Here is a 13322-nt window from a genome sequence, read left to right on the forward strand (position 1 = left end):
TTATTTTTGGGATAGAAGAAGAATAATTTTTATTAGAAAGTAACTGAACATTTTGAACATGCACTGATGAGCAGCTTGATTGCAATGTGCTAAAAACTGCTACCAGTCATAGTTGGATGTGGTGTTTATAGGTTTAAATGCCCCTCAGTCATTCAGCTAAATTAGGAATATCCTACACCTTTTGCTCTAATTTTGCAACTACAAGCCTAATGTCTTAAAATCTAATCATAGTGTAGTCTTTTGGGGTTTTTTTTAAACTGTGCTCCACCTTGCTTGTATCTCGGCCTTGATTGCATTTTCATTTGATTGTCAGAGCAGAGTAAGTAATTTAACTCTTCCATTGATTTTCTCTTTTAACAGCCTCTCAGTCTCATATTTTCACCTTGTTGACTAGAAAGTATTTGGGCAAATGTCTGTAGAGCCTTGATGTGCTTTGCCACAGGCTCATGGTGTCATTGGAGGGGAGTACAATCGAGCTTTAGCTTGTTCCTCCCTCCTGCAGGGAGGTCAGGGGTGAGGTTGAGCCGCAGAGCAGCGCTCTAGGAAATTGTTGGGAGTCAGTTCCTTGTTCAAGGACACTTGAGCGGATAACTTGAGGTCGAAAGGTAAAATTATTATTACAGGGTTGCCTGTGTGTACACAGGTCCACACTGCTCCCAAGTGAGTCACTACTGGAGTTACTTCTTCCTGTACAACTAGACATTTAAAAAGTATCCTCACCAGTGAAAAAATGTAATTCTTTATAAATAGTTTGTTCCATGTCCTAAACATCATTTATACATCTGATGAAAAATTAATTTCATGAAAGATTTGGCTGTTAGCGTCTCACTTTTCATCTTTAAACAGTAGGTTTTCAAAAGCAGATGATGATCATGCTCTTTTTCTATCAGGAGGTTTTCTGTGAAAGCTTTTATCTTGGAAATGCTCAGACTGGCAGCTTTCATGTTTTAAATTATTCAAGGAAACCTTCTAGCCTTCTGCTCCATAACATCGTCGGTCTTTGCATAATTACTTTCCTCAGATACTGGAAGCGAGCGTTAGTTCGTCCAATCAGCACAAATCTTTGTATCATAGATGTATCGGCATTTATGCTAGCAAAAGGAAAAAGGATACGTTACATTTTCTTCTTTAAGATTCATGCAACATGTTGTGTTTTTGGTTTTATTTAATAGGTACAGTTTACAGTTTTTCTACTACTGCTGATTAGTGCATGAGAGGAACAACAACTCTTGCATTCTTTTAAAGCGGTGCCAAATACAAAGTAGAGTAGATCCTCACCAATTACCTTGTTTTTCAAAGTAATTATATTGTTAAAATCAATGGAATAATTTAAATTCAATTGATCCCTATCAAACAGACTGCTCGTATTTCATCCATGTGACACTCGGGCAGGGAGTAGCATGGTAAAGTGGATTCTTATCTGATGGGTTTGACATCTGTAGGCAGTGACCCGGCAGTGATAAACGCAGCCGGTTTCATAAGCCTTCCAGACTCCTGCACCATTCACTTATCATCAGAGATGAACACACGAGTGAATAAACGGCTTCACCTTTTACTCTTTGCACACAGTCTTCCTCCGTGTTGCTCCGTTTTCTGTTTCTCTTCTTGTCTTTTTTGTCGTTTAACCTCTTTCATTCAACTCCTCCATCCTCCTCTCTTCCGTCTCTCATGATGCCGTGTTCCTCCCTGACAGCCACGTCCGTCTGTTCAGCAGATGAGCTTTTAATAATTTCTTGATAATCGTGTGGCTTCTTCTTCTTCTCTTTGCTGCTGTCCCAGAAGATCTTCATCTGAATTTTTAGCTTTTATGATTTTTGATGTCAGAGTTTTGTGGCCCTGTCAACAGAAATGCTTTGCTTTCCTTCACACTGATATACTATTATACAACTGTCATTTTCCTACATCTTACCCCTTTTTTATCTGTTCTCACAGACATTATAGTTTTATTAGCCTGTATTCTAGTCGTCCAAATCACAGGTTGCGCGTTTAGATGAGTCAGTCAGTGATGGTGGCTGTCAAAAAAACCTTCTGCTCTAAGTTTTATCAATTTATTCTAAAATGTTGTGTTTTGTTTTTGACGTTTTTGTCGCTTATTTTAGCCTAATAAATAGTGCAGGCCGATGTACCGTCCAATATCAGCTAATTGCAGAGATTTCTGTATCAATGTGCAACGATTAGTCAGTTAATTGATTAGCTGTCAGCTATTAAAGTAATTACCAACTATTTTATCGTTTTGAGTTCCAACTTGTCAGATGTGAATATTTACTGGTTTATTTAATACATTAAACTGAAAATCTCTGAACAACTTGGGCTTTGGGAAAGAATGATCGATATTTTTCACCATTTTCTGACATTTTATGGACCAAACAACTAATTGATTAATGGAGAAAATATCTGTTAGACTAATGTCGGCCAATAAAGTAACAAGACGCTGCAGGACAGAAATGCCAAGGATTAATTTTAGGTCATTTTTAACTTTAAAATGTCCTGCCAAGTAAAATTCTTAACTAAACATTTGCAAGGGATCCTTATCAAAAATGTACATATTTTGAGTTAATATAAAACAAGAAATTTAAAAAGTATCCTTGTTGGATTTTTAAAACTCTGAAATGCCAATTAAACTTAAAAAAATCCAGTATGAGTCACGCTGCTACTGATACCAACATGGCAACTTTTTTTGACACTTTACTTGAAAAAATGCAAATCTGTTTTTCTTGAAAAACAGATTTTAATTAACTTTAATTAACTTTTAATTAACAAAAAATACTCAAATGGTATAAAGGCAAACAGCTCGGATGACCTACCTGATTAATGAGGGTATGAAACCATGAATTGGCAGCTTTGGGTTACCAACAGTTCTAGTACAACTGTAATTACATAACATTTACAATACATCTGCAATGGATAAAATATGAGGATATGAAATGTATATTATCTTAAAAATGTAACAGACACCAGTTTGTCTTTGCTTCAGGGATTAGTTTAAATTAAACACTATAAAAATTTGAATCTATTAAGAAACAATCTTCCTGCAGCACATCTTTGCCTCTAACTATCTTCTCTGCATCTTTCTTTGTTTCCGGTCTTGACTCACATTATCTCGTGTCTCATTTACTTTCTCCACACGCTTCCTTTATCATCTCATCTCTCACACACTCACACACACACACACACACACACACACACACACACACACACACACACACACACACACGATGTTTCGTCTTGTTTACTTCCTCCACACACTCCAATTACGGTTTATCACTTTCACTTATAGCTACTCTATCTGTGTGTTTCCACTTCTTTCTTCCTCTGTGTCACACACTCAGAGTCCACCTCCCCTCTGAACTTTTGTATCTCTACTTCCACACTTTGCTCTTTCAGTTCCCTTCTTCCTTCCTTCCTTCCTTCCTTCCTCAGATTATATTTAAAAACGTCCACTGAGTCACCGACTCCACATGTTTTGACCGTTTTCTCTCCTGCTTTTTTAAAGTGGAGCCTGCTTATGTCTTCCACCACGCCCACTCCTTCTGCCCAGCTGGTGAGCCTCCCTCGCAGGTCAGGCTCATCCCCAACGGCTCCTTGTGAGTCAGAACCGCTTCGATTGTTAGAATACCAAAATATGTCCAGGGATTTGTTGCACTGAAATTGATGCAGGAATATACTGAAAAATACATCCGAGTCTGTTTTTTGTTGGCACTTTTTCTTCCAATTTGGCATAAACAGTCCACCTGTGGGTTTAAGGCACTGGGACTGGATTAGGTGTAGACAGTGGACCATGTCGGCGCCCCCCCCTCCCCCAACATGCCAGGCTGGTATACTTGCAGATATATTGGTATCGGTGTAAATGCCGACTGATAAGTAACAAGAAATTGACATGTTGTTATGTAGTTTGTCCACCAGAGAGAAATGACAAGTTGATTTTTCAACTGTTGACTGTTTTCTTGATCAGGTTTTTGTGCCTGAATCAGCCTGTGGAGGCGGAGATGAGCCGCTGTCTGAGACACTAAATGTGTCTCAGCTCGGCCAGACAGCCGCTGGACAGCTTTGTCTTTCTGTGTCGGTGTTTACATACGTGTACCAGAGAGCGCTTCAGTTATAGTGATTGTGAAACCACCTAAAATTAAAACATATCTTTGTATCTTCATTTTCCAAAAGCCGATCATTTTTCCCTCCACGAGACCTTCTGTTTACATACAGTGAACCTGGTAGCTAGTTACATGTATGTAATGTTCTTGACATGTTAAAGGACAAACAGCCCGTACCTGTACATACTCCTCGTGACACCCAGGAACGGGTCCACAATTGGAACACAAGACCGCCAGCAGCTTCTGTAGCCATGATTGACAATATTCTTGACCCTCCTCCCCGACGACCTATGAACTCGCCCAAGGTCATGAACAATGATTGGTCAGGATCATACTTGTAGTGCTGCCAGTCTTCTGACCAAGACACAGCAGGAATTTTAACAGACAGAGCTGGCGGGAATGTGACCCGGGTCTTTATGTTGCTGGAGGGCTGTTTTGACCCTCCACCAACAAATATTACAAAAGTCAAATGACGAATGATGAATCCCAAAGAGTACTGGTATTTCCTGATTCTGAGTATTCTTTCTATGCACAAAGTAAGTGATCTGATTAAAAACCCGGTAGAAAAGCAGACAAACTAACTGGAAACAGATACTGAAGAGTTTTGTTGATTTGTCTGTTGGTTGTGATTGTAGCAAAATAATCTTTACATTGTGGATAATATTTTCTGCAAAGTGAAAAGATGAAAAACTAAATTAACTCAGTTTTATTATATTATAGAACAAAATAAAAATGTCTTTAACAGACCCTCTTAGTGGTGCAAAAACACACAAATCAGCAACATCTGTGAATTTTAACTCGTGAACTGAAGGTTTCACGTTTCAAAACTTGAAAAAAACATTTCATTCAATCATTGCAATCATTCACCGTTTCTTCACACGCCATCGCCATCACGTCATTCAACTCATCACCTCTCTGACAGCAGCCCAAGGAGAAAAACGTCAGACGCTCGACTTGATGAAAAAACACCTGCAGGCGACGTCCTCAGCTTGCTCGGGTACAAAAAAAAACATTTTAAACCGTTACTTTCTTCCTGAAAGCCAAAGGCCTCCTTCCAAAATTGTATTGACAAGGAACTGAAGAAAAAAAAAACCCTTCAGACACCTATATTTTTCTTTGTTTAGCCTTAATGAAAGGTTTTCTACACATGCTTGACAGTAGCGCTCGTCACTGACATCAGAATCTCATTCGAAAGAGAAAACGAAGATTAATTGGGTGTTTCGGAGACACCCAGACAATGTATTTTGACTGGTAGCAGTTGAGCATGTCAACTTTTCAAAACCCCCTCTGGCAGGTAAATAACACTAAATTGAAGCTTGTTTTCTCTCCTTTTGAAATGAGTCTGGCTGGTAAAATGGTAAAAGTGGAACTGACCACACACTGAGGCTGGTGTTTTTCTCTTTGATGTCTACCTTGTATTAATGATCGGCTCCATCTCGTCCAAACCTCTCTGCTCATCAGCTTCTTACCAATCCTCTGCTACAGATGACTCAGTACACACTGTTAACGCTTGGTTTGTGTGTGTGTGTGTGTGTGTGTCGACAGGAAGAGGTGGAGGCAGAGAACAGAAGGAACACGAGGACCAAAACGATGCCAAAGATGACCCCACACCAAGAGGAGGTGACAACCAGACACAAACACACAAACACATGCATAACCATGAACATGTGCTCTGATATATTTATGTATTAACATAAATGTGACACGTCAAACATATTTTGGATGATGGAGAAGATCAGTACGAACTAGAAGTCGTCAGAGTCTTGTGTTAGAAGATTATTTCTGTTGGTTTTGCCGTTGTTCCAGTTCAAACTATGATAATATTTAATATTATTTAAGTTTAGGGTTGCTGAAGTTTTCATTTTATGATCAATGATGTAGAGAATCAGGTGAAAATGGTTTATTTTGTGATATATTGTGGATCTTGCAGTAAGCGAACGCTCTCTCTGTCTCAAATTGTAATACTAAGTCTAACTGTTTTTAAACCTATATCCTTTTTTGCCAGGCTTTTTCTTTTTTTTTCTTTTTTTTCATTTGCCTTTTTTGTTGCAATTGTCCTTGTGTTATGTTAAAAAAAGTGTATTGATTTGAATTATCATTATTATTATTATTAAAGCTGAGCAATCATCCAAATAATTAGACTAGTGAATAACATATTAGCAAATCCAATAGAAATTCTGGCTAAAACTATAAAAAAAATAGGCCCCACCTGTAAAAAAAACAAAACAAAAAAAAAACTATGAGGAACAGGATTATGACTCACTATGATCTGTTGTTTTTTCATAGATATTAGAGTATTATATTGCTGTACTGTAATAGTCTTCATTTAGCAGTAAATTAGCGAGTTTAATATGTATTTTTCAAAAGCATCTTTATGTTGTCTGAAACTCCACATATTTACAGCTGAGTTGTTTGTAACTTGAGGTGTCACCGCTTCAGCAGTTACTGCTTCAAATCCCCTTTGATACATTCAGAAATACATTTTAGCTAGGGATGCACGATATTATCGGCACGTCATCGGTATCGGCTGATAAAAGCTCTAAAATGACATATCGGCATCGGCCATTTCTGCCGATTATGAGAAGCCGATTTGTCGCCTTCTCCTCCGCCGCCTGACTGCACTTCCCTCCACAGATTGTTTCACCCTGACGATCCTGGTGTTTCCTCCGCAGGCTCCACTTCACTCAGCTGCCCGTCAGACCCGCTGCTTCTTCCCACTTTAACCTGAATAACAAACCGGGGCTCTGTGCTCCGGTTGGATCCACATGGAGAACCGGGGCTAACGTTAGCTGGGAGGCTAGCTGGCTGTGCTTCCCTCCGGTGCCGGTGCCGCTAGCCTCTAAGCTAACATTAGCCCCGGCTCTCCATGTGGATTCAACCAGAGCACCAAGCCCCGGTTTGGGCTCGATGCCGATACCGATATATGCACATATATCGGTATCGGCAGTCGACCACAATGAGTTGGAAACATCGGCATATCGGATATCGGCAAAAAATCCAATATCGTGCGTCCCTAATTTTAGCAAAATGATGTCACCCAGCTGCTTGTTCATGCTCGTACTGTAAACCACACAGTGTTTTTTCTTCAGATATAAACTCTACATGCTGAGAGGCTAACTGCGGTTCACTGTCGTCTGTGATCAGGTCTCTTCCCCGGCGAATCGCCATGACTCCCAGAGCAGCATCCGCAGCAAAAAGGAGGGAACGCTGCAGAAGATCGGAGACTTCCTGCAGAGCTCCCCCACGCTGCTCGGCACTAAAGGTCAGTGTGTCAGCAGCGTGTGCTTTTTTCCTCTGTGGATACTGAGGAAGATGTCTAAGTTTGACTTTATTCTCTGTAGAAGTGAATCATGAGAGTGAAGAAGACAAGAGGCTAAAGATATTAAGTTTAAATATGATGAAACAGTAAAAGAAGTGCACATATCATTCAGTTTATTTAAATGTTGTGCTATTTGTGTATGATTGCAGTACAAAGTGTCCCGTATGAAGAAGACAATAGTAAGAAGATTAAATCAGAACAAATAAAATTTAATAAAATATGATAATCTTTATTAGCAGAATGTTACAAGACACCAAACTAAAAGGCAACAATAATAAAATGTAATTGCAAAAACTTACAGCTAAATAAGACAATAACTTTGCCAGATGAGAATATATAATATAGTAAACCCTGTAAATAAAATGAAATAAAAAGCTGTATATGATACTAAAAACAATCTAAAACCTTGATACACAGCAAAACGACATTCATACAACAACCCTTCACAAAAACTCAATTGCAAAACATTGTTTTTCTCCTCTCCTCTCTGGACTTGCGATGCATGCAATCCTCTCTTGTGACTCAACAGATTTTTTTTTTTTTTTTTTTAAACATCTCTAAGTGTTCGGTACGACACACACCTGTCAGTGTCAGTCTGGGGTCAGACAACCCGAGGCTATCTGAGATGTTTGGCCTGACGCAGCCTTACAGGTGTTTTTTTTTTTTTAATGCAGTGAAGGTGTTGATTTGTCTTCAGAACAACTAAAGGTCAGCGTCTGGATCTGGAGGGGACATATAATACAATCCTTAAGTCTATTTTAAAACCAAAAGACAAGCAGCAAATCTATGCTGCCCTTCTGTTCTCGGTGAGCACACGAGCCGCTGCGTTTTAAATGATCTGCAGCTCATCTAAAAAGGTGGAATAAAAAAAAAAAATCCTAAGTGAGAGCTGCAGTCATCAAGTGTCTTAATAATGAAAGTCTAATCTGCCCTTTACTGATGCAGTATGTCTGAGCTGATTGAGCTTCAATAATCAAATGATGATCACCAAGGTCACTTAGCTTGAGGCTTTTCATAGCCAGTCTACCCACAAATAAACGCATAAACACGTCAAAGCTTGCTTACACACACACACACACACACACACACACACACACACACACACACACACACACACAGACAGGGGTTTAAAGTTCTCAGGCACAACTTTTCAGGCTCACTAATCTCTTCTTGCTTTAATCCCTGTATAGAATATATTCCATCTATTATATTTATTCACCTCCAGTTGTTTACTGATACAATCCAGGAGGCAATCACATGGCCCAGATGGGTTTTTTTTTAAATTTCCCACCTGAAAACCAGTGTGCAGGAACGAAGCTCAGGACACACAAGGACAAAACCTCCGAGTCCCCGTCGGAGTATCACAGGACGAAGGATAACGCAGGGCAGCGAGCTCGGGACACTAATGATGGCTTAGGGGAGAGAGTTGAGAACAGGGAACATATTGGAGTCAACTCTACGTTTTATCCTCGGGCGCGGGCCAATTAATCGTCTCCTCGGGGTTCTGACACGAGGGTGCTGTCGTCTGCCCTCCATCTCTCCTCACCGTCCCTGATTCCTCATCTCCATCTCTCACCTTCACTCATCTTTTGTCTGTTATTTTACTTCCTCCAGCACCTCTCTCTATCTGTCTCTCTCATACCTTCCTCTCCTTCCTGTCCCATCACTTTCTCTCCCTCCTATCCTGATTCTCATCCCTCTCTTCCTTTGCTTTAACCTGCAGTCTCCTCCTCTCGTTGTTCTCAGTTTTCTTATACCTGGACAGTATGCGACAGCTAGACATTTTCAAGATTAATGTCATTGATTAGAGGGTAAAACTGACATTAGTTTATCGTTTTTAGCAGCAGCAGTTACCCTGAAAAGACCAAAACCAAGTATTATCTGAGAGAGTAGAGGCAGACAGTCTTCATCAGTAATTATACTAATGCTCCAGAATGATTTGTTCACTCTAAAAAAAGCACCTTTACCTACGTCACATAAAGCAAAATGCATCAATTAAAAAGATGCATCTATTCAGCATGTTTCTCCTGTTTTTTTTAAATTTCTTCTCCTCAGCCAAGAAGATGATGAGTCTGGTTAGCGGTCGGAGTGATGCAGACTTGGCAGCCCCATCGTCCTCCTCCTCCTCTTCATCCCTCAGTCTGAGAGCCAAGAAGAAAAAAAAACTGTACCGTCCTGAAATCTCCTCCCCCATGGACATGCCCTCACACCCAGTAAGTCTCACACAGCTTCAGTACATCCTGTACATTGATTCTACAAGTCTCTGAACTCTACTGGAGGGATGAACACCGTTCCTCTAAATTATATTTGATGTTGTGATGATGATGATGATGATGATGGTGGAGAGCGCTGTCTAACACATCAGCTCCCCTAGGTGTTCAATCAGATCTGGTGACTGTGAAGGTCATAACAGATGATTCACATCATTTTCATACTAAACCATTCAGTGACCCCTGCGATAGAAATGTTTCATCATAGGATAAACTTTGTATTGATTAGCAGCGATCCTTCCCTCTAAAGGGGACAAGTGGACCCAAACCCATGCCAGCAAAATGCCCCGTACAGCATAACAGAACCAGTGCCGTTCTCTTTGTGAACGTCACTCGCCCACGTGTTGAGAATATAGTGAAGGATGACTCATCTCACCACTTCTCTGTAGACCAGCGCCGATGGTTTTTGCACCACTGAACTCTTCAAATGTGCGTTCGTCTTTGTAATGAGAGGTTTATGCACTGCAGCCCTGCTATAATATCTCTCTCTATGTAACTGTCAACAGACTGTTCTCGCTCACAGTCTGATCATATCTCAGTCACCTGAGGAAGAGCTGCTCTTCGGTTTTTCTTCACATATCACACTAAACATCACGGTCATCAAATGCAGGTTGTCGACCACACTTTCCGGCCGTGTTTACTGATGTCTTTCCCACAGATCTAAATGCACAAGTCGGTTTAGTCACTGTTCCTATCAACCCTCTCTCAAAGTCACTCAGATCTTTTCCTGTTGCCTTGTAACTTATTAAAATAATGTAAAAAAAAAACAACTGAAAGCTGTGACTATTATCACATCAAATTCCTTTCATCTCTTAGTTTTAAAAGGTAGAAATCTGAGTAAAAAGTGCAAAATTTTAAAAATTGTACTTCGACGTGCCAAAAACTTCAGACTGACTGTTGTCGCGTTTATTTCTGCTGATAGTGCCGACAGTAGGCTTTGATAGTTGTATCCTCACTAGTAAAACAGTACAGTATGTTGTAAAATACTGTGTAGATTAAGAATAACAATTGTAATATTCATCTACACAGACATTTCGCCACAGCTGGTGAAGACTAAACCTCTCAACCTACCGCTGATTTACATTTTCTTTGCCAGTTTTTTTGACATATCGCCTCAGAGCTTTGGCAAATGTCATCTTCATTTGCATAAGGTCACTACGTTGAGTGGATGTTACCCATTAAGATAATACATCTATGTCACTAACCTGTGAGAATAACAGAGTTGATGTAATTAATTGATTTTAATGGCATAAACGAGTGACTTAATGAGCACTGGCCCCTTCTGATGGGCTGTTAAACGTTTGTACCTGTGACCCTCTAATTACAGCCCTGCAGTTCTACACAAATATACACACACACGTTTAACATTTTATTCTCTTTTATTTTATTGTTTCAGATCATCACCAGAGAGCCGGAGGAGAAAGACAGCGACCATCAGATCATTAAAAGGCGTCTTCGCTCCAGGCTGGTTAAATAATTAACCTTCATACACTTCTGGACACCTTTTTTTTATTATTATTATTATTAACACTATCTTAAATGAAGGAAGCATTTAGCTGCTTACAAGCCCAGCACATTGATATATATATTCTAAGTAATCTTATTTAATCTTAACTTCTCAATATTTAACAGTTTAAGTAGATTTTTTTTATAGTATGTACAGCTGGTTATGTGGCTGTTAAAGGAATAGTTCTTGTAATGTGTATACACTTATTCACTTTCTTGACAAGAGGTTGATGAAAAGATTGATATCAGTCATGTGTTTGTGAAGTACGGAGCTAAAGTCCTGTCAAAAGTTAAAAAACAAAATCTGCCCAACAACACTCCAAACATTTGGTTTGTTTAATCTGTGGTTCTAGAGAAACTTAAGCTAAACTTCTTATTTATGTTTACTGTTTATTGCTGCTCTGCATGTATCAAAGTATAGTTGTAGTAAGTGTTTGCTTGGTTATATGTGCCAAAACGGTCTGTTGTTGTTGTATTATTGTACGAATGTTTTGCTGTTTCTTGTGGCTCGACATGACTTGTGTTCTGTCTTGAGAATTGTTTTGTTGTTGTTGTTGTTGTTGTCTTTATGGCGTCTTGTTGTCTTCGTTCTGTAAATTTCATTACTTTAGGTTTCAAAACATCTCGCCAAAAGACTGCAGTTGAAAATTAGCCGGCCGGCTAACACATTTACACGTTGTACACTGGCACATTTACAGAAATGTTGATTTTGCTTCATGAACAACAGTTTATCCATCTGAGCAGCATCTCTCCTCATGCAGTTTGCAAAGAAATAGTTCCAAACAGAATTTTAAAACCATAACTTGTATTTTTTACATTTTTGTTTGTATACGGATTTAACAAAATAGCTGTGTGTTAATTATTGTGAGTAGTTGACATATTTTTGAATGTTGGGCAGAAGCTGTTTCCACTTGCTTCAGTCTTAATGCTAAGCTAAGCTAATAGCGTCCTCGCTCTAGCTCCATACTTAATGCAGAAGCTTGAGTGGTATCGATGTCCTCATGTAACTCTCAGTAAGATGAAGTATCTCAAAACTATTCCTTTACAGTACTGCTCTATAACTGAACAGCTGCTGAATAGTTTCTTTAAGTGATGTTGCGTCCAGATCTTTTCTGTAAATCTTATAGACGAAAAATGATTTTTTTTTTTTTTTTTTACTCAAAGTGCAATTTTGTATTGAAAGTTATGGGCTGTGTTGGAGTTTTCATTGTTTATTTTTACTTCATGTAAGTAAACTACGACAGTTAAAATGTTGTCGGTTTTCCAATGTTTCCAATGTTTCCTGTTTGTTAAAGGCAGATGCAACAGAAACTTTTTTTATTGTAACGTAAACCACTAACCAGACTATTTTCTGAAAGCAATAGTAACACTTTGTCTCACGTTGTCTTAAGCAATTTTTTATTTCTTTTTCATAACAGTTCAGATAGAATATCGCTGTGTTCACCTCATATTCAGCTGTGAAAACACACTCGCTAAACTCCTACTGCACTTTATCTCTCTCCTCGAACAAATGTAAGAAAAAGAAAAACATATGATTGCACACTTAAGCTACATAAATGTATCGATGATTCTGTCGTAGACTTTTTACTTAAACATCTTCGTGCAGTTTCCTAGTGATAGTTCAGATTTGGTGTCTAGTTGTAAAGAAACTGACATATTGAGCTCATTGAGTTGAAGCTTCATATTTGTCTTTTGTACATTAAAGTTTTGTCAGGCTGCCTGGTTTAAAAAAAAGTTTCATTCCTGATTTGTTGACTGTTTTCTGAAATCATGCACTTTTCTATATTTTCACCTCTTTTTTTAAAAAAACCTAATACATACTCTGCTGCCTCACCATCATGTTGTTTATTCTCTTTTGTCATACTGTACGTTCTATATATTAAGTCTTTAATTTAGCATTTACAAAGTAAAAATAAGAAACTGTTGCTATTTAAATATGAAGATTTGCTGCATTTCTATTAAACCAAAGAATATCTTTGGGGTTTTTTTATTGCTACTCAGAGAAAACAAGCATTTTAAAGACATGTATTACCAAACTGACCTTTTATATCATAAATAATAATATTAAAATTGATAATGAAAATAGTTATTTGTGGTATGTGTATTGTTATTTAGCTTCTAAATGCTCTTCTACACACA

The 13322-nt window shown here is 38.6% G+C and overlaps 1 protein-coding gene across 4 annotated transcripts in view; it reads left to right on the top strand.

Moving 5' to 3' along the window:
* LOC121911357 (kinesin-like protein KIF20B) overlaps nt 1–13019 on the top strand; it is a 56606-nt gene extending 43587 nt beyond the window's left edge. For all 4 annotated transcript variants that reach the window (XM_042432741.1, XM_042432743.1, XM_042432744.1 and 1 more), the window contains 4 exons: nt 5634–5708; nt 7233–7350; nt 9463–9620; nt 11074–13019. In XM_042432741.1, the coding sequence (XP_042288675.1) occupies nt 5634–5708; nt 7233–7350; nt 9463–9620; nt 11074–11154 (432 nt within the window). In that variant the 3' untranslated portion in view covers nt 11155–13019. The remainder of the gene's footprint in view (nt 1–5633; nt 5709–7232; nt 7351–9462; nt 9621–11073) is intronic.
* The last annotated feature ends 303 nt before the right edge of the window (nt 13020–13322 follow it).

This window comes from Thunnus maccoyii, chromosome 14 (genome assembly GCF_910596095.1).
Source record: "Thunnus maccoyii chromosome 14, fThuMac1.1, whole genome shotgun sequence".
NCBI lineage: Eukaryota > Metazoa > Chordata > Actinopteri > Scombriformes > Scombridae > Thunnus > Thunnus maccoyii.